The sequence below is a fragment of the Chanodichthys erythropterus genome, chromosome 6, assembly GCF_024489055.1.
Source record: "Chanodichthys erythropterus isolate Z2021 chromosome 6, ASM2448905v1, whole genome shotgun sequence".
Taxonomy (NCBI): Eukaryota; Metazoa; Chordata; class Actinopteri; order Cypriniformes; family Xenocyprididae; genus Chanodichthys; species Chanodichthys erythropterus.
In genome coordinates, this window is record NC_090226.1 from 27,994,859 (window position 1) to 28,017,649 (window position 22,791).

Sequence of the window (22,791 nt, forward strand, 5' to 3'; positions counted from 1 at the left end):
CTAATCAACCGAGGACTTATTCTTTAGTATTATTTTTAAAGAATAAGTTATTAAATATGATTCCAGTGCAGCTGATCTCAACTTTGATAGTCGCGTGTGGCTGCAGTGTGCTCGCGGACGCAATGCAAGCTAACTTCACCCTGGATAATGACATTCAGTCCAGCTTCATCCAGCGGCGGCTGAAGAGCCAGGAGCGCAAAGAGATGCAGCGGGAGATCCTCTCCATCCTCGGGCTGCCGCACCGGCCCCGTCCGCTTCTGTACGAGAGACACACCGCAGCTCCCATGTACATGCTGGATTTGTATAACGCCATCCTGGAGGACGGGGATCAGCGCAGCGGGATTGTGTACTCTTATGAACCGGCGTACACGACCCCGGGACCTCCGATGATGACCCAACAGGACAGTCGCTTTCTCAGCGATGCCGACATGGTGATGAGCTTTGTAAATCTGGGTGAGCATATTATGATATAATCTTTTTTTAGGTTCAGCAAACCGTCTTCCTATCAAGAACCATTGGTTGTATTTGGGTTATTAAGAACGATGACTTTGGTAATGACAATAATATATATATATATATATATATATATTTTAACCTTTATTTTATAATAAAGTATTTTATAGTAAAAAAGAAAAAAAGGGAAAAAAAATGTAAACGCAATCATTTGCGATTATTTAGTTGCGAAAGCACTTTAATTAGTTTTACATTTGTATATACTAAACTATATTTAGATAAAAAATGAGATTATGTATGTTATTAATCATAGCTCATATCTTAAGTAGCCTATCTTAAAAAAAAATGTTTTTATAAAAATAAATTTTCTTTATTTTATAAAATGAAGGTGTTCATATATATATATATATATATATATATAATTTATTTATCTATATAGTATACAGATTGTTTCAAAGCAGCTTTACAGTGATAGGAAAATGATTCAGTGATGCAAACAGAGTTCATTTTGGTTGTACATCAGCTCTACAAGAAAACAGTGTCATGGTTTAGCTGAAGTTAGTTCGGTGTTGATGCAGTTGTAAAGTTGTAAAGATCTTCAATTATTAAATTATCTATAAAGCAGTTCTGCAGAAAACAGTGATGTCATCATCCAGCTCAGCTCAGTTCTCATTCAATAGTGTCAATGCAGTCAAATTTTCAAATGTGTTCAACAAACGTATGCCCAGATCTAGGATAGCAGCTGACCATTAGTCATTTTTCATACAAATAATATATGTTTTGCAGTAATCTCGGTCATTTCAGAGAGATAAAAAATGTGATGCTTATATATATATATATATATATATATATATATATATATATATATATATATATATATGTGTGTGTGTGTGTGTAATATATTAACTTTACTTAAATGTGTAGTTAAATTTAAAGGCAGCAACAGTGTATCCGATTTCCACAGAATCCCCTCGAAGCTCTGAGACATGGGGTTTAATGGGGCTTTGTTTCGCATGACTAGGATTTAGGGAGGCATTTTTTTGGAGAGTGCTGAGGGCAGTAGACATGGAGGGTCACATACATCATCCAAACACTCTTGCTTTCAAGACCAGACCTCTTGTATGTGTGTGGTCGAAAGAGATGCTGAATATTTAAAAGATTAAGCTTTAATTTTATTCCGAGATGTGGACATGAATGCAGTTGTGTGAAACTAATGATGCAAATTTGTTTGCCAGAGTGTGTATTTATTAAGTCCACAAGGGCAATATCCGGTCAGCGACTTCCTTGAACATTTCATAAACCCAATTCCTGTCTTTGTTTCCCTCAGACAAGGAAAACAGTATTCCAATGCTCTAGAATTAAATCAAATTAATTTCTTCAAATGTTTTACACATTTAATGAGAAGGCAGGCTTATGATGTGTTTAGAATCAGTGTTGGACGGGGTTTTCTATTTGATGACTGGCAAAATAATTTCACCCTGGAACCCACCCAGAACACCCTAGCAACTACTCAAAGCACATTAGCAACCACGTAGCAATCAGGTAGAACCTTTGCAACTACCTAGAAATCATCCTAGGAAACACTTTTAAAGGCCCTAGTAACTACCAATCAACCAGCCTGTCAAGTAACCACTGTTGCAACCTCCATAGGTAGACAATAACATGTATCCTTTCAAACCTGAAATCTCTCTTCAAACTGCCAAAGAGTATAAGCACACAGCCTTAAAACTTACACCTTTCTTCAATCTGCGCAATCTGTTTCTGTAGCATTCAAACTGTTTTAAACTTTCAGCCTAGGTTTTTTCAATCCAACTATCTGAATCTGTCTTGACAAACGTTTTCCTTTTCATATTGTGGAGTACAAAGGCCTATATGGCCTTCAAGTTTTTACTTTCAAACTAAAATACATTTTAAAATCTTAAACAATGCGTTGTCAAGCTAACATAAATGTTTCCCAAACTTTCCTTTTCTAGCTTTAATTTACAAAGAGGTTGTGGTTTTCCAGCAACCTGGCTGTGACCTCATAGAGCAGCTTGTGGTAAAAATGACTCCCATTTTCCATGTTTATGTGTTTCACATGGAAGTTTGACACAGACACTGATGCTTCTACTAATGAAAATGTAAAAATCCTCCACAACCTTTCTTATCGGAATCAAGACCTTTCGCATTATTTGGCATAGTACATTTAGACTGGCATGTTTTTCAACCAAAAAAGCTCAATTAAATGAAGTGTTTGACATGGAACATAAGGCTGCAGCAGAGACCTAATCAGTTTACATTTAAGATAAATAGTCAACCAAGATTATCATAACCAAACAAAAATGAACAGCAATCCCTTATGTGAATTGTTAATCCAAATTCCCTGCAACTCTAAACTCAAAGTAGAAGCATGCACAACAAGCAGCGTACAAATTCACCCGTTTATGTTCATAAGCTGATTTTGAAGAAAGTAAGCAGATCTTACCTCAGATCTCTTGCCTCAGCATCAAAAGCTGATTAGACCCCCAATTAGTTTTTCATCCATTTCAGAAAACAATGTTTAGCATTTAGCCTAGCATTTGAGACAATAGAATGCTCTCTTGTTAACTTCTAAAACCACTATTTGTAAAGTTTATTCAATGTTCTATTTATCTTTGAATAATTTTGTTGGGGGCTTGTCTAAGCAAATATTGATATATGTGATTGATTAACTGATTGGTTGTCATGTCATGTAATTAATTTGATTAAAATAGTGATTGAATCTGATTAATAGCGCATTTCCTACAATGAAAAAGGCTTACATCTGCATGTGTATGATTGTTTTTACTCAACAGAGATTATAGCAATTAAAACTGTTTGTTCTGCCAAGTGTGTTGGCCCCCATTCCTGTCCTCAGATCGAGAATTAAGTGTAAGAAAACAGCACATGGTGCAGCATGCATATCTGAGCGCAGATCATTGCATCATATGGTATTTCACATAAACGCACCAAACCTTACAAGCAATAATTGCCTCTATAAAATACCCATGTTTTTCTTTCCACTGTTTAATTGCGGTCAAACAAATGACTCGCTATTTTGAGTATGCACATACCTCAGAGTTCTTCCTCTCAGAGTGCTTCCCCCAGTAATCGTGCTCTCGCAAGATAGTTAGCTGTTGGAAAAGTCTCAAATGCATCACTGTTCCCTAGCACAAGATGTGCATGAAAAGATGAGGAATCATCATGACTGATTCCATGCATACCTGCAGGAGGTCACTTGAAAAACCTGGAGTGGGTGGTACTCAAAGATGAGTTGTAACATCAAGCATTGTAAAAACAGCACAATACCTCCAGGAAATGTTCTGCTCATGCCACCGTCAGACTGGAAATTCTGAGGACGGCCTCAGCTGGGTTAGGGCTGGGTGGAAACAACACAGGGGTTAAGTCTGTGTCGGCCAAGACTTCATTATAATTTTTCTTCTCTCTGCACGCATGGAGATACTTTATTTTAGCCTCTCTTGCTGTTAATGGGTGTGGAATGTGGATTAACACAGATTCAGATGCCAACTGCCTACAAAAGAGGAAATGAGGCCTACCCCACTGAAAAGATTAGATTGGAACTGTTTGAATTTCCATGCTGGTCCAGAAGGTTATGCTGGAATGGTCAAGCTGGTTTCTTTGGTGAAGCTACATGATCCCAGCATCCACAACCCAACATATGCTGGTGCTATGGTGGTCTTCTCATCAGGATAGGAACAACCTTGTCCTAGATGTGGTCAGCCATGTCTAGAATATTTGGAACAAGCCAGATGCTACTCAAGACGGAATTAGATTAATTTACCACAGTTAACAGGTCTTTCAGGTTAGTGTTGCAAGGAGTCTCCATCTGAGCCACCAATATACTATCTGAATGTGCATGTGTATCCATTACGTATATGTATACGTGGGGCACCACTGGTTTCCGGGCCAGGCATTTAACAGAGCTTTTCTTGTGGTTGGCACATGTGTGTGATTGAAGTCTATGGTGGGTGGGTGCAGGGCCTGTGGTTTCTCCCCCAGCTTCAGTCCCCGGGGTACCCAGCGCCCAGATCAATCACTGGCTTATGGAAGCAAACATTTCTTTTTTGGACACAGTGATGTGGGTGAGGCAATCAAGCGTAAGCGTTCAGTGTGACTCCACTGTGTTTCTGACAGAATGAAGTCTTGGTATGGTGACTTATGCTGTGGTGTGAGTGTGTATACTCATTAGTTGGCAGCGGCACTGCAAAGTTGAATGAGACAAAAGTCTGCAGTTTACATTGAGACCAAACCGAGAGTTTTTAACCCACTCAGCACAGATTCTGACATTTTACATAGAAAACGTCAATGCAAAATACCTGTAAATATGAGGTAATGAAAACATTGATTGGGGGAGTCACTCCACAAACTCAGTATTGGTGAAAAATGAATATTGACTTTGACAAATAGTATTTGTATCCACATAATGAGGAAAGTCACACTTTGACACACTCCACATTATCTTAAAATAGCTATAAAAACATTAAAATGCAGTTTGAATAGATATTTCTATATTCTATGGCAGCTAAATGAAATTCTAATAGAATTTTTGTTCTCGAAAGACAGTTAAATTACATTTAATACATATTAACTGCCCATTAACTCCTTCATCTCCCTCTTTCTGAAGTGGATCCAGATGAAGACCTTCATTTGTATCATCAGCACCGTAGAGAGTTCCGCTTTGACCTCTCCCGCATCCCGGTGGGAGAAACCGTGACTGCTGCAGAGTTTCGTATCTACAAGGATTTTGTGCACGAGCGTTATGAAAATGAGACATTCCGTGTCAGTGTGTTCCAGGTGCTCCGACAGCAGCCCAAAAGGTATGTGATTACAAAATACATTAGAAAAAAGAATTTAGCCATTCAGCCCATGACATCGCCCCGAACATTCCTTGTTCAGTGCATGCTATTCCAAAATACAATTAATTGCTCCTTCTTGGAGGTTACTTTCTTTTTTGACAAATCCCAACTCCTCCCCTCCAACCCTCTGTTCTATTGTGGTATGTAACACCCACTTTCATGATCCAATCAATTACCAATGGATAATATCATGTCTTTCATTGAAAATCTGTTCTATTCTAAAATATGTCAGATTATGGAAGTAAAACGGGCATGGTGTTTCATGGTGACTTTAATTTGGATGTGCATCTGTTTGCCCTGGACCTTTAATGGTTTAGTTATTTATTGCGTCAGCTGTGAGTAAAGGATATAATTTTTCAGATATGTAAAAGCTAATTCACGACTTTGGTATATTCAAGTTGGTTGGGTTTTTAATAGAGAAGTATGTAAAGGCCTCTAGTTATAAAAAAAAAAAAATAAGTGAAATGTCTGAAATGAAACATATGCCACCACTCACACTTTAATCCTAAATGTGGGAGGGATGGACCCACACACATAGAGAGATTTGTCTGCCCAACCATACATGTCTAGTGCCAGGGCTCCCACAGAATTCCTCGATCTGATTTACGGTGTGGCCGCTAACAAGCAGTGAGAGCAGCCGCCATTACAAAGCCATTACTGTCAATTATTGAGATGCAAAGTCCTAAGTGGACGGGAGGTTCTCCGCCCCAGACATCTGGAGAAACACCCCATTCCTCCACTCAAAATGATTTCCCCTTCAATCCCTCATCCTTGATCACACCTCTTTGGAAAGTTCTGATTGTGTCCATAAAGTGAAAAACCTGAAGAAGTCCTCCAGGTGAGACATGCTCAGACAGACTGTCTCTCTTAAGTTCTCCATTGCTTGTCCTAAATCACACGCACACTAAAGCATTATCCACCCCCGATGCACACATTCCCTGTGAAGACCACCCATTGTGAATCATCCTTCCTGCACCTCTCCCATTGTCATGCAGAGACGGTTTGCCCCGTTGATGCGCACAGACAGCAAGGCGACTAGACACCTAGTCTCCTGATGCCCTCAAGGTCTGAAATCCTACCTGTAAGTCAAGTCATTGTTCAGGAGAGCCATCTAGAAGCCCCCTGTTTTCATCACCGGAGGACAATGTGATGTCTTTTAAGTAACGTCACATTTAATAAGAGAGAATTTTGAGCTGTCTTGGAAACATGTTGTTGCCTGTGCAGCGTCAGTTGTTTTTGAATTTATGGGTCGTATGAGCCAGACCTCAAGTTCTTATCTCATGGAATAGAGCTTATTTTGTGTTATCTTTATCTGAGAAGGACAAGTTCTGGCATGAGATGGCATTTTAGCTTCTCATTTCCTTGTCTGCAAAGAAAACCTCATGAAGAATTCATGATGTTAATGTTAATGATGCTCAAATTCGACTGCATTAAGAATGATGCTTTACATGTAAACAACACTGAAGTGAAAGTCTCATTGAGACATTTAAGATTTCTCAACAGGTTTAAGTTGGTCTTGCAGATTTGCTGCATTGACCAGGAAGCTGCTTAGCTTGAAAGTGACTTCTGTGTGAGCTAAGCTTAATACATTTCTACTGTGCTGAAAAAGCTAGCATTGCTGGTCACCAGCATAAGGCATGTTTTGCATGCTAGGACCTGCATGGGATGCTGGTTGCTGGTTTGCTGGTCACCAGCAGGAGAAGCGGGAGTACCTGTGGACCAGCTACTCCAGCTCAGTTTTGCTTGAGAACAGCATGACTATGCTGGTCCACCAGCTACACCGGCACTCTACCAGCTCTACCCAGAATAAACCAGCTCAGAATTCATGCTGGGTTTATGCTGTATTTTTCAGCAGGTTATAATATTGACAATTTGTATGTCATGTGCCCAGCACATTCTAGCAACCGCATAGTAACACTCAAAATATAGTAGAATTGCGTTTATATGTTTACATGGGCAAAGAGGACTTATTTTATTCAGAAAATGTAAAAATCTAGGTGTTTTTTTATAGTTTTGGTCATCATATCCACTTTTTTCTATCATAGTAAAGAGCTATTGACCCATATATGACCTCTTCTGACCCTGCTTAGGGAGCTGTACCTGCTGGACTCACGAGTGGTATGGGCGGCAGAAGAGGGATGGCTGGTATTTGACCTCACGGTCACCAGTAACCACTGGGTCATAAACCCTGGTCAGAACTTGGGACTTCAGCTTTCTCTGGAAACCGCACATGGTAGGTAACATTAAATATCAAGATATCTTTATAACATAACCTGCCAAATTACCGTCCCAAATGGTCATATGGCAGAATAGCACTTAAAGGGATGGTTCACTCAAAAATGAAAATTCTATCATTAATTACTCACCATCATGTTGTTCCAAACCCATAAGACTTTCATTCATCTTCGGAACACAAATGAAGATTTTTTTGATGAAATCTGAGAGCTTTCTGTCCCTCCATTGACAGCCTAGAAATGTAGTAAAGGCTTCATAATAGTAATCCATGTGACTCCAGTGGTTTAACCTCAATTTTGGGACTGTTCACACCTGGTCACTTCATGTGTTTTCACTGATTAGATAGCTGTCTGATTTATCAAAATTATTCCATTTACACTTGGCCACATAAATGTGTCTCCACAAAACGGATATAAGTCGGATCTTCAATTCCCACGCTATATGCAGATTTAAAGAAGTTCACGTCACTGAAAGCAACAAATGTGAGCTGCATTTTATTGATCATCAGCTAATTTCAAAATCAAAGACCGCAATAGGATAGAGTGTGGCAACAGCACTGGTGAGGTCATTTAGTCTCATTACTTTTAATGAAGATGATAGTGTGTTGAGCATCTGTGACATTTGCATTTGCGGCAGTTTCAGCTTGCTGAAGAGATACTCAGCTGTTCATCTTTGGCCATGCGTGTTGCTGTAGCGCTGTCATATCTGGTTATAACATGTTATTTAGCCTGTAACACACTTGCACACATTTATTTTTTAGCATTTTTGGGCGAAGTGAAATTTACATATGTCATTTCAACAACCAGATGCATTTATACTTGTTAGGTTTTGACTGGAATGCGTCCCAGACCACCTCCTGAAGTGGTTTAAGCAATCAGATTTATTCTCGAATGATTTCTCGAATGCGTTTCAGGGGCGATTTATACCTGGTCTTTTCATTAAGGGATAGGTATCCGATCGGAGAAAACAAAGTGACCAGATGTAAGCAGGCCCTTAATGAGGCAACATGAGTGCATTGTTTGTACAAAAAACATAATTTACCACTTTATTTACAAAATAATGTAAATGTAAATCTCCAACAAAAGTGGTAAATACATGGTAATTTTTTTTTTTTTGCGCAAAACATTGGTGTCGCTTCATAAATTTGAGGTTAAACCACTGGAGTCACATGGATTACTTTAATGATGTCTTTGCTACCTTTCTGGGTCTTGAAAGTGGTAGTTGCATAGGCTGTCAGTGAAGAGACAGAAAGCTCTCAGATTTCATTAAAAAGATCTTCATTTGCGTTCCGAAGATGAACAAATGCCTTATGGGAACGACATGAAGGTGAGTAATTAATGACGAAATTTTCATTTTTGGGTGAACTAACCCTTTAAAGGTATAGTTCAGGCAAAAATAAAAATTCTGTCATCATTTGCTCAACGTCATGTAATTTCAAACCTATATGCTTTTCTTTCATCTGTGAAATTTTGGAAAATGTTGAAAACATCAGGGGGCTCCAGTGTTGTTCTGGACACCAAAAAACAAACTACTGGAACAACATGATAACTCATAAGCAAAATATTTATCTTAGTCATCATGAAACTCACTGTCGCCCTCTGTAGGTGAAAGAATGAACCCAAGGAGAGCAGGTCTGGTGGGCAGCAGTGGACCTCAGAATAAGCAGCCATTTATGGTAGCGTTTTTGAAAGCATCAGGAATCCACCTCCGAAGTGTACGCTCAGCATCAGGAAACAAACAGAGGGGTCACCACCGTTCTAAAACCCCCAAACCTGGTGTTGCACCCAGCCAGGTGGCTTTAAAGACAGCCGAGGCCACAGGTGACACTTTTTACAATAAAAAATGTTATCTTGTGTTAGTTCATTGTTGTAATTTTCAGCCTTATGCAATTTATTTTTTTATATCTACAATGGGACATACCATCAAACTACCTAACCCTAATAAACATACAAATGTGCTACATATAATTATCCATCCTCCTGTTCTCTGCAGACGGTGCCAGTGTAGACCCCAAACAAGGCTGCAAGAAGCATGAACTCTATGTCAGCTTCAGAGATCTGGGATGGCAGGTACCCTGATGACCTTCCCGTTTCAGACTTCTCTTTCATTGTATGCCTTTCTCTCCTCTAAACTTTCTCATCTTTCATGTGTTTCCAGGACTGGATCATTGCTCCAGAGGGTTATGCTGCATACTACTGTGAAGGAGAATGTGTGTTTCCTTTGAACTCTTATATGAACGCTACAAACCATGCTATTGTACAGACACTGGTGAGTCCCACAATTATTTTTTACATGTATTAAAAATGTCATTTTTTTCACTCAAAAATGATGTATGTCATTAATTACCCACTCTCATGTCATTCCACACCCCTAAGACCTTTGTCCATCTTTAGAACACAAATTGAAAGCAATGAAATTACCACATTCACTTTGTGTGCAAGAACAAAACAAAAATAAGGACTTATTCACAATTTTTCCTCTTCCCTGTCAGTCTGTTACGCAGTTTGCGCAGTGCTGCGTTTCCGTGTTTATGTCCGACACGGCTCATTATTGGCCGGCTCCTGCTTCAGCATCACACGCATGCCTCGTGCAGCCCACGTGAACAGGCGTCGGCCAATACTGAGCCGGACGTAGAATCTGGAAGTGCTGCAACGATAATAGCGTAGCAGAATGACAGGGGAGAGATGAATTTGTTGAATAAAGTCGTTATTTTTGTATTGTTTTTGTGCGCAAAAAGTATTCTTGTCGTTTCATAACATTTAAGGTTGAAACACTGTAGTCACTTTGACTATTTTAATGATGATTTTACTACTTTTCTGGACAATGAATGTGGTAATTTCCTTGCTTTCAATGGAGGATAAAAAAACCTTTCGGATTTCATCAGAATATCTTAATTTGTGTACCGAAGATGAACGAAGGTCTTTCAGGTGTGGGGCAACATGAGGGGGAGTAATTAATGACAGAAATTTCCTTTTTGGGTGAACTAACCCTTTAAAATTTTGTCATCATTTACTGATCAACATGTCATTCCAAATTATCTTTCTTTCATGATGATACACAAATGTTTTGGCTGTTTTTTTCCACACAATGAAAATCAACTGAGCAAAACAGAACAAAATTTAAGTGGTTATTCACTCTCAAATCAAATCAAATTATTGAACAACTCAAGTACATAAGGCCCAACTCAAATATGGTGACACGTCAATAACATCAAACCTCACTGGTAGAAAATGTGTGAGTCATGGTATTCTAAAGGGCTTTTCACACTTGAAATAGTTAACCCTGGGCTATTCTAAACCCCAGGTAAATGGAATCCTGGGTTATCTTGCTTTACGTTTCATAATTTACCCAGGGTTAATAATTAATCCTGGGTATTCATATAATGACATTCACACTGTAAATTCCTAAAACTTGGGTTAACATTCGAATTTGCATATTTGCTGTGTTAGTGTCATTGATTGGACGAACGCAGCACACAACTTGTTTGTATAAGGGCTCTAGCATTGTGGATCCTCATATTATACTGCTGACTTTACTATCAAGTTTTTCCTTGATAGTAAACAGAGCACAATGTACTGTACTGTATTCATTGTGTTTTAGGGTTAACGGAAATGTCTGTAAAATTACTGGATAATGTCTGGGTAATGAGCTGCCAGTACTTTTTCTGTTATTTTATGGATTTATTTTTTAAAGTGAGCTTTCGAATTATGAAGGTAAAAATTACCAGTCTCTTCTTCACACCAGTTAACTAATTTTCATCGCTATTTGACATTTTTCGCTCTCAAACGAAAAAGCAGGGTTTAGATAGACGATTAGTCTGGGTTAAGTGCAAGTGCCCTTAATTAAGCCCTTAATTGTGTGGAAATTTGCAGAGCTCTCTCTGTCGAGTTCTGTATAAGAGATGAAAATTAGTAATAAAAGTTTAATTCAACTAGCAAACATTTATATACCTATGCTCTGCAGTTGTTATAATTTTAATGTTTCACTTCAAATCATGTATTTCTCTGGTCTTCCTAGGTCCATTTCATAAACCCAGAAACAGTCCCAAAGCCCTGCTGTGCTCCAACTCAGCTGCACGGTATTTCTGTTTTGTACTTCGATGACAGTTCCAATGTAATATTGAAAAAGTACCGCAACATGGTCGTCAGAGCCTGCGGATGCCACTAATCACTACTTCTGCCCTTTGGGATTCATAAAGGATGGAAAAAATATGGGATGCAAATACTGATTATTTTGACAATCAAGTGCCCAGGGAGGAAAGAGACTCATTACTGGAGCAAAACTGGACTTTTCTGTTAGAAGAGAATACACTCAAAGCATACATTTTCATGTAAAACTCAAAACTCCTGGAATTGTATGAGGTTGACCACAGCTGAGTCAAGTGTGTGGCGTTCTGGCTTTCATTTCTATATAGAAAGCCAAGTTTGGAGTATCAAAGAGGACTTGAGCAGATACAGAGAGAGAGAAAAAAAACTGGCCTCAGAGATTTAACCAGACTGATCAGGGAAGATGCAATTGATTTTAGCACGTTGCTCTATAGAGATTTAATTACAAAACCACTTGTACAGACTATAGCATGATTTCTGTATATAATTCACTTAAGTAATTTCTGGATGTAAATCCTGCCATGACTAACCTTATAAAAAAGCCTGAGACCACTAGTGAAAATGCTTTTATTTTGGTGAAATTAAAATGATTTTATTTTTTAATATTTTTCCTTTAAAAATTATATTATAAGCATAACAATGTGAGTAAACAAATATGAATTTGAGAATGATTTAGTACTTGGTATTTCCCCCTTCCAGCAATAGAGCATCTTGTGTGCTTCAGTGGGAGAATTCATAAACTTTAATATTTATTTAAAATTTTTACCTCAAAATTTGGTTATTTCCAGGTTTAAATGAGATGTTAAATCACAGAAATTCCATGTGGTCACAGAGTTTTAGACCCCACTGTATTTCAACACAAGATCTGGTGACCGTTACGATGAGTCGAAGCAATGTTTTCACTCTTGCACTATTTCAGGACATTCAAGAAACCCTTTCACATATGTTTAGCACTCGATTAAACAGGAATGCAGAAAATATGAAATTCAGTTTTGTCTTGGAGTCACTTTGGTTCCGTCACATACATGAAAGAACACATGTTTTCTCTCAGCAGTTATCAGTCAATAAAAAGACATATGCCTGGATTTGGCCTTTCAGGGGTTTCAGAAGAGTCATAGTTTTGTGTTTACTCCATTGGCAAATGATTTCATGTGAATATATTTCAATTACTTTGGATTTCATTCATTAATACTTTGACATACTTATGTGCACAAGAAAGGTTCTCATGCTAAATTTCTGTCAGACTCAATATATGTGTATGTGCATACTTTGTTCTGACCCTCATTCTGTTGTTGATGAATCCAGTGTCATACAAGAGTGTGAATGCAAGATCCTCATTCCTCAATATACCTAATCAAAAACATCAGCACATTATCATATCTTATTTATTCTAATAAAAAGGGCTTTTAACCAGTTAGCACGCTATGCTAAGCTAGTAGGCTGTGCTGTTATCTTGCTAACCGAATGCTAACTGAAAACATTAAGAAAAGGAAATGTTTTGTTGTACTTTAGTAATTATAGTTACTGTAATATAATATGTAATTTAAAACACATTAACATTTTCTTGATTAAGACTAAAAAGATAGATGTAATTTCTAATCAGACACTAAATAGAGTAGGCATACACATTAAAAAAAAAAAGTTGGATGGAAAAGTTTTGGGTGCATTGGACATAATTTTCTGATAAGATCTCACACAACACCAAATCATTCTAAATGAAGGAACATGCTGAACCACAATAAACACCTTATGATAACTTATTAATAATATAAATAATCATTAGCTCAGTATAAAAACATTGCATATGGTAAGTCGTCATAATGAAATGTACCAACATTTGTGTGTCTGACAACTCATGTCATGTGTCAATATTGCAGTACGTGTCCACCTGCAGTATCAGAGTCATCACTTAGCTCGTCCTTGCCTGTGAAGAGCGGCCAAGCCAGCAGGTGGGCGGTATCAGGGGAGAGCATTTGGTTATGATCTGAACACTGGGAATAAATCAAATGATAAAATGAAATGAATAAAACTGTCTAAAGAGGAGCAGGTGCGATAGATTTTGGCAGACGAAAATGTGACCCGTGCAGCTGTTCTTAATAATGTCGATACAATACAACATTGTAGTGGTGCGTTAAAAAGAGGCTCCAGTGATGGAAAAGATGACTTTCGAAACCAGATGTTTGGAGAACTGAAAAACATATTATATGCCATACATTGTGTTTTTCAATGTTGTGCAGAAAATATGTTTTATCATTATGAAAATTGCAATATTAAAAAAAAAAAAAAAACACAAAGTGACCCCTTCACATTAATCAAACAATGCAAATGTAAATATTCTATTAAATTAGATGTTTTGTGTTGTTTTATTGGAGAGCTTTTGCTTATGGGGTGGACATGAGAATGTTAATGATTAACCCTCTAGGCATTAGGAATTACATAGACTCCCTTGTTCAGAAAAGAATACAAGTATATTACATACACTTATTTTCTGCCTACTATCTTTTACAAATAGGATGTAAAACATTATGCATTATGCAAATTGTTCAAGCAGTAGTATGCTACATTATTGTTATGCGCTCATTATATTGCATGTTTAATTCAGCTATAGTGGCATCCATTTATATCATGAAGTCACGTACAACTGAACGGGAGAGCTAACAGAGAGTACTCTGCATACTATATACATGCTACAAAATGCAGAAATACATTCTAGAGAGCATTTTATTACACCCAAAAAAATGTATACATCACTGAGATGGAAATGATGTCATAAATATTTTCTTGTGTATATATGCTAAGTTTATTTTGATCAGTTTTTAGAAGTACACTAGAAAATTATGGAAGCCCGTTTCAGCCACTAAAAAAAAAAAAAAAACGCCACTTAAAAAAAAAAAAAAAAAAGCCACTAAAAAAAAAAAAAAAAAGATTAATTGCGACTTTTTATCTCAGAATTGCGAGTTATAAAGTCAGAATTCTGAGATATAAAGTCGCAATTGCGTGATAAAAATTCAGAATTCTGAGATATAAAGTCGCAATTGCGAGTTATAAAGTCAGAATTCTGAGATATAAAGTCGCAATTGCGAGTTATAAAGTCAGAATTCTGAGATATAAAGTCGCAATTGCGAGTTATAAAGTCAGAATTCTGAGATATAAAGTCGCAATTGCGTGATAAAAAGTCAGAATTCTGAGATATAAAGTCGCAATTGCGTGATAAAAAGTCAGAATTCTGAGATATAAAGTCGCAATTGCGTGATAAAAAGTCAGAATTCTGAGATATAAAGTCGCAATTGCGTGATAAAAAGTCAGAATTCTGAGATATAAAGTCGCAATTGCGTGATAAAAAGTCAGAATTCTGACTTTTTTTCTCGCAATTAACTGATGGTCAGTATCTCTGTCTGTAACAGCGCATCCAACGATAGACGTGCTGCAGTGAAGTCTGAAGCTGTTGGATGTATTAAAATGTGCCACTTCAGCTTTGTCTGATTTATTGCGCCTCCGCCACAGCTGATTCTTCTTCTTCTTATGATTATTATGATATTGTTATTATCGTGTAAAATTCATTAGTGTATCCATTCTGTTAAAAACAACTTTTATTGTCCAAATACCTCGACTGTAATTTGCAGAATTGCATGATTCTATTTCTACCCTTGAGTTGCAAAGTTAATGAAACATGATAGGTATTGGTTGTTTTAGTATTAAGCCCACTAGATGGCAGTAAAAGCTGTTTTTTCTCCTTGAAACGCTGTGTACAAGGTTACCGTGGAAACATTATATATGCATATTCCTGCGTAATGCATATGTCCGGAGACTAATCTATATGTGTCTCCTCCAGTAAATTCAATATTTCTTTATTGGTAAATCGGCGCTAGAAATAATCCTTTATGATGTCCTCTATTTAATGTATAATAATAACAAAGCAGCAATCCTGATGGTCAGTCGCAATGAAAGGAAACGCAAGCAAAGTAAGAACTGTGAGAAATAACGTTTCACAGTAGTGAGAAAAAGTCAGAATTCTGAGATATAAAGTCGCAATTGCGAGAAATAAAGTCAGAATTCTGACTTTATATCACGCAATTGCGACTTTATATCTCAGAATTCTGACTTTATAACTCGCAATTGCGACTTTTTATCTCAGAATTCTGACTTTATAACTCGCAATTGCGACTTTTTATCTCAGAATTCTGACTTTATAACTCGCAATTGCGACTTTTTATCTCAGAATTCTGACTTTATAACTCGCAATTGCGACTTTATATCTCAGAATTCTGACTTTATATCACGCAATTGCGACTTTATATCTCAGAATTCTGACTTTATAACTCGCAATTGCGACTTTATATCTCAGAATTCTGACTTTATATCACGCAATTGCGACTTTATATCTCAGAATTCTGACTTTATAACTCGCAATTGCGACTTTATATCTCAGAATTCTGACTTTATATCACGCAATTGCGACTTTATATCTCAGAATTCTGACTTTATAACTCGCAATTGCGACTTTTTATCTCAGAATTCTGACTTTATAACTCGCAATTGCGACTTTATATCTCAGAATTCTGACTTTATAACTCGCAATTGCGACTTTATATCTCAGAATTCTGACTTTATAACTCGCAATTGCGACTTTATATCTCAGAATTCTGACTTTATATCACGCAATTGCGACTTTATATCTCAGAATTCTGACTTTATAACTCGCAATTGCGACTTTTTATCTCAGAATTCTGACTTTATAACTCGCAATTGCGACTTTTTATCTCAGAATTCTGACTTTATAACTCGCAATTGCGACTTTTTATCTCAGAATTCTGACTTTATAACTCGCAATTGCGACTTTATATCTCAGAATTCTGACTTTATATCACGCAATTGCGACTTTATATCTCAGAATTCTGACTTTATAACTCGCAATTGCGACTTTATATCTCAGAATTCTGACTTTATATCACGCAATTGCGACTTTATATCTCAGAATTCTGACTTTATAACTCGCAATTGCGACTTTATATCTCAGAATTCTGACTTTATATCACGCAATTGCGACTTTATATCTCAGAATTCTGACTTTATAACTCGCAATTGCGACTTTTTATCTCAGAATTCTGACTTTATAACTCGCAATTGCGACTTTATATCTCAGAATTCTGACTTTATAACTCGCAATTGCGACTTTATATCTCAGAATTCTGACTTTATAACTCGCAATTGCGACTTTATATCTCAGAATTCTGACTTTATATCACGCAATTGCAACTTTATATCTCAGAATTCTGACTTTATAACTCGCAATTCTGAGATAAAAAGTCGCAATTAATCTTTTTTTTTTTTTTTTAGTGGCTTTTTTTTTTTTTTTTAAGTGGCGTTTTTTTTTTTTTTTTTTTAGTGGCGGAAACGGGCTTCCATAGAAAATAGATTACCACCAAGCTAACAAAAAATTAAGTCCAATGCCAAAAAAGATATTTGCACAGGGTTTTTAAGATTTTCTTTATACCAGTGTGTGAGCTTACAGGAAATTATACACTGCAAAAATAAAAAAAGTAATGATTGTAATACAAATGTTTTTTAAATATGGAATTTGTTGTAAGAAGGTCTGATATGTATTTTGTAAATAAATAAACTACTGTTCAAAACATTTGGGGTTGATTCGATTTTTTTTCATCTTTGAAAGAAGTATCTTATGCTCACCAATATGGCATTTATTTAATCAAAACTGCAGTAACAAAACAGTAAACAGTATATTGTAAAAATGATTACATTTTATAAAATAATTATGTTTTATTATAATATCTTTTAAATTGTAATTCATTCCTGTGATGGCAAATCTGAATTTTCAGCAGCCATTACTCTAATTACTAATATGCTGATTTGGCTCAAGAAATGTTTCTTATTATTATCAATACTGAAAACAGCTGTGCTGTTTTATATTTTTGCAGAAATTATGATTTATTTATTTAATATTTTCAGGAATCTTTAATGAATAGAACATCCAAAAGTACAGCATTTATTTGAAGTATGTATATATTTTTTGTAACAATGTAAAAGTATTTACTGTCACTTGTGATCATTTTAATGCATCCTTGCTAAATAAAATATTTAAAAAATATACATCTGGTCCCACTTTATATTTAAATTAATCATTTGATACTGTCATAATACTGAAGATGAAGACAGATGAAGGCAGATTCAAAATAAACAAGGTTTAATCCACAAGCAGGTCATAAGGCGTAACAGTGTGTAAACATGTACACAAACAACAACTGACAGTGACCTGAGAAAAGAACGGAACTTAAGTGCAGATTCAAACAAGATACTTAATCAAACACAGCTGAACCAAACAAACTAATAACCTGTAACCATAGAAACAAAGGATAATTGGGGAAATCAAACAAAGGAACACAGGAACTAATGAAAACAAACTAAAAGTCCATGAAAACTGAAAATAACTGAAGAACTGTGACAGATACAGTGCACTTATTGTTTTTACATTGTATTGTTTTACATTGTATTTTTTACAGCTGTAATTACATCTATAATTACACTGTTGACCCTTTCCCACCCTTAAACATACCCATAACACCAATCCTTACCTTAAAGGATTAGTTTACCCAAAACTGAAAATTCTGTCATTTATTACTCACCCTCATGCCATTCCACACCCGTAAGACCTTCGTTAATCTTCGGAACACAGATTAAGATATTTTAGTTGAAATCCGATGGCTCCGTGAGGCCTCCATAGGGAGCAATGACACTTCCTTTCTCAAGATCCATAAAGGTACTCAAAACATATTTAAATCGGTTCATGTGAGCACAGTGGTTCAATATTAATATTATAAAGCGACAAGAATATTTTTGGTGTGCCAAAAAAATAAATAAATAACAACTTATTTAGTGATGGCCAGTTTCAAAACACTGCTTCAGGAAGCATCGGATCATAAATGAATCAGTGTATCGAATCTGCTGTTCGGAGCACCAAAGTCACGTGATTTCAGCCGCTGGCAGTTTGACACACGATCTGAATCATGATTCGATACACTGATTCATTTATGCTCCGATGCTTCCTGAAGCAGTGTTTTGAAATCGGCCATCACTAAGTCGTTATTTTTGTTTTTTTTTAATGCACCAAAAATATTCTCGTCACTTTGTAATATTAATATTGAACCACTGTACTCACATGAACTGATTTAAATATGTTTTTAGTATCTTTATGGATCTTGAGAGAGGAAGTGTCATTGCTCCCTATGGAGGCCTCACAGAGCCTTTGGATTTCAACTAAAATATCTTAATTTGTGTTCCGAAGATTAACGAAGGTCTTACGGGTGTAAAACGACACGAGGGTAAGTAATAAATGACAGAATTTTCATTTTTGGGTGAACTAACCCTTTAAAGGGATAGTTTGTCATTAATTACTCACACTCATGTCGTTCCAAACCTATAAAACTTTCATTAATTTTCGGAACACGTATGAAGATATTTTCGCACGTCAAGCTAACATGCTTGAGCTTTCTTTTACCACAACTGATATGTGAGTTGATGCATGCTTATATGTGAATAAAAGCCTAAATTCAGACTGTTCATCATATAAAGCGAATGTGTCTCAAATTTGGACTAAACCACTATTGTTTGTGTTCTGAAGATAAATAAAGGGGTTTGGAATGACATGAGGGTGAGTAATTAATTACAGAATTTCTTTTGGGTGAACTAACCCTTTAATCATACTGTATCCCACCTCAATAGCAGCAAAGGCGTTTGCAATACAACATAAACTCAATAAGTACATTGTACCTAACATTTTTATTTATTTATTTATTTTATTTTTTTGGGAATGCAAGCACATAGTAGTACAAAGTGAACCTCATATAAAGTGTGACAATAAATCTCAGTGACACCAAACTAATGGTAGTGTAATTGATTTGGTAACATTGCAGTTACTCTGTACATGCACATATATGCAAAAGATGGCAGTTTCAATGTACACAGACTTATGTACAATAAAACAATTTTTGGAATGTAATTCTGATAATAAAAAAAACAAACTTTTTTATTATAATTCATCAATATGTAATTCAGCTTTTAGTTGCTCAATCTTTGATGTGGTGTATCTTAGAAATTTCCCTGAACTCAGGTGCTGTTAAGTGTCTCTTTCTTGAACTATCTTTTATCTGTGGTGTGGGCTTCTTTTCGGCATGACACTTCGGGAGCAAGTGATCTCCACCCACTTCAGTTAGGCCCTGATTGGCAGGTTGTGATGAAGATGCGGGCATATGCGTCAGTGCCAAGCATACATCACCCACCTTTAGTTGGTGGCATTGTAGTCTGCAGGATTGACTTGTGTGTTGAGGGTTACAGGAGGACCAGCCATGGCCACAAACGAAGAAAGGCAGCTCTTCACTCACCTCCAGAGACAACTGCAGAGAAAAAATAGTTCACCTGAAAATGACATTATAATTTAAAATAATTTTTTATCATAATTTACTCCTTATGTCCTTCCATTTAGTGTTTAAAAAAATAGATCCTTAGCAGAACACATCTTTTGTGTTTCACAGAAGATGGTTGGAATAGTAAGATTTACTTGTTCCTCAATATGCTGCATATTACAAGTATTTTCTGTCCATGTGTTTGCTTACCAGTGAGTGGTCATGCTCAATCTCCACATGCAAACAAGAGAGCGCAGGTGTTTGTGAAGGTGTGATCTTTAACACGGTGAAACGTTTCAGCATCAGCTCAGGATGTAATTGAGCACACTGCTCCAAATCCTCTGTCCTTAAATCCTCCACCCGCTTCAGTCGACCACCTTCAAGCTCCACCAAAGAGCCTTCTACAAAGCGACGGAGAATCCATAGGGCAGAGGAGGAGGATTTAGAGGGTGTGCTAGTGTTCGGTTGGTAATTGTGCTTTTCTGCATCTCCTCTCCAGACCAGTAGGGGAAGCTCGTCTCTTGTTTGCTTTTCACTTTGCCACTTTGATTCTTCAGGCACAGCATGAGTAGAACGGTTCAAATCAAGTGGCTGGTGATGGTTGTACATTGTGTTTTGTTTAAAATGTTCTTTATTAGAATCTGTATATAGTAGAGAACCTAGCAGTGGGTTGTTTTTCAGACAATGTCTCTCACTGTCTCTTTTGGAGCAGATTCTTTGACTTTGTGGTTTGTGGTACCAATGTGAATACCTTGGTCTCTCCTTTTGCATGCACATTTTGACTTCTTCAGTTGGAATATCTCTTTTTAGAACATCCCTAACAACCCCTGTATAGAAATATGAAGCTGACGATGGGTCGATTTGTGGATTTTGCAGCTTTCTGAAATCTTTGACAAGTCCATGTCCAACTTCTGGAGTTAAATAACTCCAGTATGAAGTACCCCTTCCAATACTATGCAGCGTATTTGGGTCAGTCACAAATAATTTTGTTGAAGGAGGCAGATATCTACTGCTAGTAGGGTTCTGACTCAGTGAAGGGTGGATCTGATTCGCTCCAATAACACAAGAGATGTCAGGAGTTGTGACAGAGCCTAAATCACACCTGTAATTATACAAGTTAAATGCATCTGTGACAATATCAGGTGTGGATTCCCGGACATGTCTAGGTCTTCTGAATATTAATTCCTGATTCCAAAAGGGTGAAGGTGTTTTAAAAACGTGTTCGGATGACTGTTCGTTGGAATTTGGTACAGAATCCCAATTTTCTAAAACCGAGAAGGAACCTGTATTTTTTGCCATGAGCACAACAAAGACTGTACAGTATCACATTTGACAGAAATAATCTGTTGTCCTCCTCTTTCTCTCTTTAAAATGACTTGCTTAGTGATTGTCGAGAAAATGTCAAGAACAGTTTACGAATTGTTTACGGTGGAAATTTGCTAATGGGAAAGACCATTTGAGATGATTTCAGAAAACATTATTTTTAGGGGATCAACTCTTGCTGGATGCTTAGAGTTCAGCTTCATTCAAGGTTTCAATAGTTTGTTGAGTTGTTGTGATGGGTAAATTGATTTAGGAATCTAAGGAGATTATGGTATCACACTAACTGGAGAACTGTTGGGTGGCTTTCAGTGCTAAGAATTTCTGAAAAAGAAAAAAGAGAGAAAATGTAAATTAGCTTATATTATAGATTGATCTGTTTGTAATGAAACCTTTTGGCAACAGCTATACCATATTAAGTCGTAAAATGCAAAAAAGAAAAAAAGAGAACATTTTTAAACTTAAATATGCAGTATATTATGCAACTTACTGTTTTTTACTTTTAGAAGGCACTTTTTTCAGATATGCATGCAATGGGAACAATAAATAAATATTGGGTGACAATTAATTGCGCATGGGAATTTTCTACAACAGCAATGACAATTTTAGCTTTATGTGTAATGCTGCATTGACGCCAATAGATGTCAGTATAAATATATGACCACTGTTGTATCAGCTGATGAAAACAAACAAAAATGACTTTAAATTCAACATAAAATCTAATTAGACCTGTCTTAATGCATGTTCCTGGTCTCATTATTCATCAGTCCATGATATTTCACATAAAAAATGACTTTGTAAACTTTTATGTAAATGTAATAACTAAGTTAATAAGTCTGTGAAGGAAACGATTGAGTAACTACAGTCTATCCTTCTTATTTTGTAATGCCTTCTCTCCAAAGACTTGACTCAAGTCTTGAAATCAAGCCTTGTCTTACATTTTCTCTCTATGAATATCCTGTTTCACCCAGAAATACAACAGATTACTTAAAAAGTGCATTTCATGTTGATTTTATGCAAAAACACATAATACTGTTTTTCATGACATGGTGGGTAGGGCTAATATCAATGTATTGTGTTATTTTTATAGAAATAAGCTTTATTGCATGGCTTCTTCTTAATGTTTCTTAATATTTCCTTTAACTGCTGGATCATTTCTTTTTTTGTCCTAGTGTAACGCTGTGGAAACAGTGCTCTATACTTTATAAGTGCCTCTTCACTAACAATTTGATAACTTAATGGTACACTAATAACAGCATTCAGCACCAGACGACCTGCCTCACACCAGCTTTTAGTCTACAAACTTCAGTCTGCCCCCGTGTCAGGGCGTTTCTATGGCTACAAATTTTCTATAATAACAGTGCATGTGACTGCTACAAGGGTTAA

General features: G+C 36.6%; 1 protein-coding gene and 1 long non-coding RNA gene across 4 annotated transcripts in view; one reads left to right on the forward strand and one right to left on the reverse strand.

The window, feature by feature from the left end:
- The first annotated feature begins 53 nt into the window (after positions 1-53).
- On the forward strand, positions 54-11,972 carry bmp7a (bone morphogenetic protein 7a). 3 transcript variants are annotated; one of them, XM_067387429.1, is made up of 8 exons: positions 54-453; positions 5,096-5,288; positions 5,868-5,873; positions 7,418-7,560; positions 9,167-9,382; positions 9,555-9,631; positions 9,720-9,830; positions 11,580-11,972. In XM_067387429.1, the coding sequence occupies exons 1-8, from the start codon at positions 57-59 to the stop codon at positions 11,727-11,729; spliced, it is 1,293 nt and encodes a 430-aa protein (XP_067243530.1). In that variant the 5' UTR covers positions 54-56; the 3' UTR covers positions 11,730-11,972. The 3 variants fall into 3 exon arrangements, with proteins under 3 accessions (XP_067243530.1, XP_067243529.1, XP_067243531.1); XM_067387430.1 differs by having other exon boundaries at positions 189-453; positions 9,167-9,406; positions 9,570-9,631; XM_067387428.1 differs by lacking the exon at positions 5,868-5,873 and having other exon boundaries at positions 57-453.
- Positions 11,973-19,148: 7,176 nt separating this feature from the next.
- LOC137021184 (uncharacterized) overlaps positions 19,149-22,791 on the reverse strand; it is a 4,818-nt gene continuing 1,175 nt past the window's right edge. The window contains exons 2-3 of the long non-coding RNA XR_010895296.1: positions 20,296-21,729; positions 19,149-20,076 (exon numbers count right to left, since the gene is read on the reverse strand). This is a non-coding gene — a long non-coding RNA (uncharacterized lncRNA). The remainder of the gene's footprint in view (positions 20,077-20,295; positions 21,730-22,791) is intronic.

Coding starts and splice junctions, on each gene's coding strand:
- bmp7a (XM_067387429.1), top strand. CDS start 57: ATGATTCCAGTGCAGCTGATCTCAACTTTGATAGTCGCGTGTGGCTGC. Junction 454..5,095: donor GATGAGCTTTGTAAATCTGG/GTGAGCATATTA, acceptor CTCTTTCTGAAG/TGGATCCAGATGAAGACCTT. Junction 9,831..11,579: donor ATGCTATTGTACAGACACTG/GTGAGTCCCACA, acceptor TGGTCTTCCTAG/GTCCATTTCATAAACCCAGA.